Source organism: Arachis ipaensis, chromosome B09, assembly GCF_000816755.2.
Source record: "Arachis ipaensis cultivar K30076 chromosome B09, Araip1.1, whole genome shotgun sequence".
Classification (NCBI taxonomy): domain Eukaryota; kingdom Viridiplantae; phylum Streptophyta; class Magnoliopsida; order Fabales; family Fabaceae; genus Arachis; species Arachis ipaensis.
The window spans coordinates 128,409,915-128,411,827 of NC_029793.2; the positions used below are offsets into that span (position 1 = coordinate 128,409,915).

Consider the following 1,913-nt stretch of genomic DNA (forward strand, 5'->3'; position numbering starts at 1 on the left):
CATTCCATATTTTCTGTTATTTATATTTCTTTCTTACATTTATTGTTGGCAGTTTAATTAAAGAATAACTTTTGCGATTCAATAAATAAAAATTTTAAATGCTTCTTTTATAAGTCAATAATCGGGCAGCAGGGAAGAAAAAGATTGGTAGAATTAAGAACAAAGTTGATTGAATATTAGTTAAAAAATGTTAATTCCAATTTTTTGAACTAATAATATGATAATATTGACTTATTTTCAAGATATATAATCGAAACACATAAGACTAATACGTTGAAAATAATATTGATACTTATTTCAAATATTTAGTACATACAAATACAAAAAAACACTAATATTATAGACTCCTTCATAAAGTGGACGAATCCTTTTTAGAAAATTGGGTAGGGTACAGACCAAAAAATAAATAAATAAAAGCAAAAGCAACAGAGGAGGAGAACAAGTTTACATTTGGAGAACGTTTATAAGAAATTTTATTGATTTCCAAAGGAAAATGATAGGTTGATTTTTTTGGTTATAGAAGAGGTGAAGGTGTTGTGCTGGGTTATGGATGATGGAGGTGCTACACTAATTTGTGAGACAACTTTTTGCTTAGATTTGATGTTAAGAAATCGGACCCTACGAGTTCTTTGTTTTTAAGTTTTTGGAAACAAATCGGAGGGTCCGTTTTGCATAAAGAGAGGATCTAAAATTCACATAAAATAAATCGGACTCTGCGATTTCTCTATAATCAAAATTTTTTTTGACGATTTACATGAAATCGGATGGTTCTTTCTCTGTTAATTTGCTTTTTGAATTAAGTTCAAAAAATCGTTGAGTCCAAATTGTACCTGACACCACATCAATATTAAGCACCACTCTTCCCCATATCTAAATCCAACACCAACTTTACCTCCATAATCAAATTAAAGAGCGAAAATAATAGGTTCAACTTGGACAACTAATAAAAGTAGTAGTAAATACCAAATTTATTACATCAGTACCATTTATAGAAGAGGAAACAAAGTAACATAAAAAGAAAGAAAGAGAAAAAGAAATATCTGGAGCAAAGAAACGGAAATATTTGATAGCTAAAAAAATTTAGTCAAAATTAATTAAATAAATTAATAAATATTAAATAAGATAAATTTTAACTATTTTTTACTGTTATCATTATTATCACCCCTATCACTATCATCTAGGGTTGCTCTTCTTACCATTTCTATTGCCACCATCGCCAGAGACTTAACTTTCAAAGAAGGTGAGTTCAATTAAGTTCTTGCCATACTACTTTGGGTGATTGGGAGCAATTTATTAAGCAACAAACAATTAATTCTGGTTCTATTCTGCATCTAGGACAATTGGTAGAGAAATTAGAGAATCTATTATGAAGTCGCAAGTTTACAGGAATACCTTCATGGATAGCTCGCCACACAAAAAGCTTGGTCTTGGCTGGGGCTTTAATTAACCATATTGATCTCCATAATGTTTTCTGCTTCAAGACTTTTGAGAGAAAACCAATCGGTGGATGGAAGAAGCCAAAAGCGACTCGGTATCCAGAATTAACAAAGTAAGCACCATCTTTTTCTTTGCACCAAATTCATTTGTCTATTCCTAGATTCCTTCTGGTATTAAGAATGTTTTAAGCCACTAGAGGTGGAACTTGGGGATTGATTAACACTCCATTGATGCTGTAGAAGCTAAGAAATCCACCGACGTAAGAATTCGATTTTCGGTAAATAAACTTTTTTGGTAATTTTTAAATTTATTTCGTAAGTCGAGAACTATGGCCCAACAAAAAATAGTGAGATCGGTGCAAAAATTTAAAAAATAAAAAATAAAAAAATTAAATAAAAATTATAAAGTCAAACTTGATTTTATAAAAATAATTAATTTTTTTAAGTCAAATTTAACTAGTCCATATTAAATATTAG

At 29.6% G+C, this 1,913-nt stretch overlaps 1 protein-coding gene across 3 annotated transcripts in view; it reads right to left on the reverse strand.

The window, feature by feature from the left end:
- Nucleotides 1–1,807, reverse strand: part of LOC107619501 (putative F-box/LRR-repeat protein At5g54820) — a 19,418-nt gene extending 17,611 nt beyond the window's left edge. For all 3 annotated transcript variants that reach the window (XR_001615673.2, XR_001615672.2, XM_016321796.2), the window contains exon 1: nucleotides 1,393–1,807. Coding sequence is in view for 1 of the 3 variants with exons in the window: in XM_016321796.2 (XP_016177282.1) it covers nucleotides 1,393–1,398 (6 nt within the window). In the remaining 2 variants the exon portion in view is untranslated. The remainder of the gene's footprint in view (nucleotides 1–1,392) is intronic.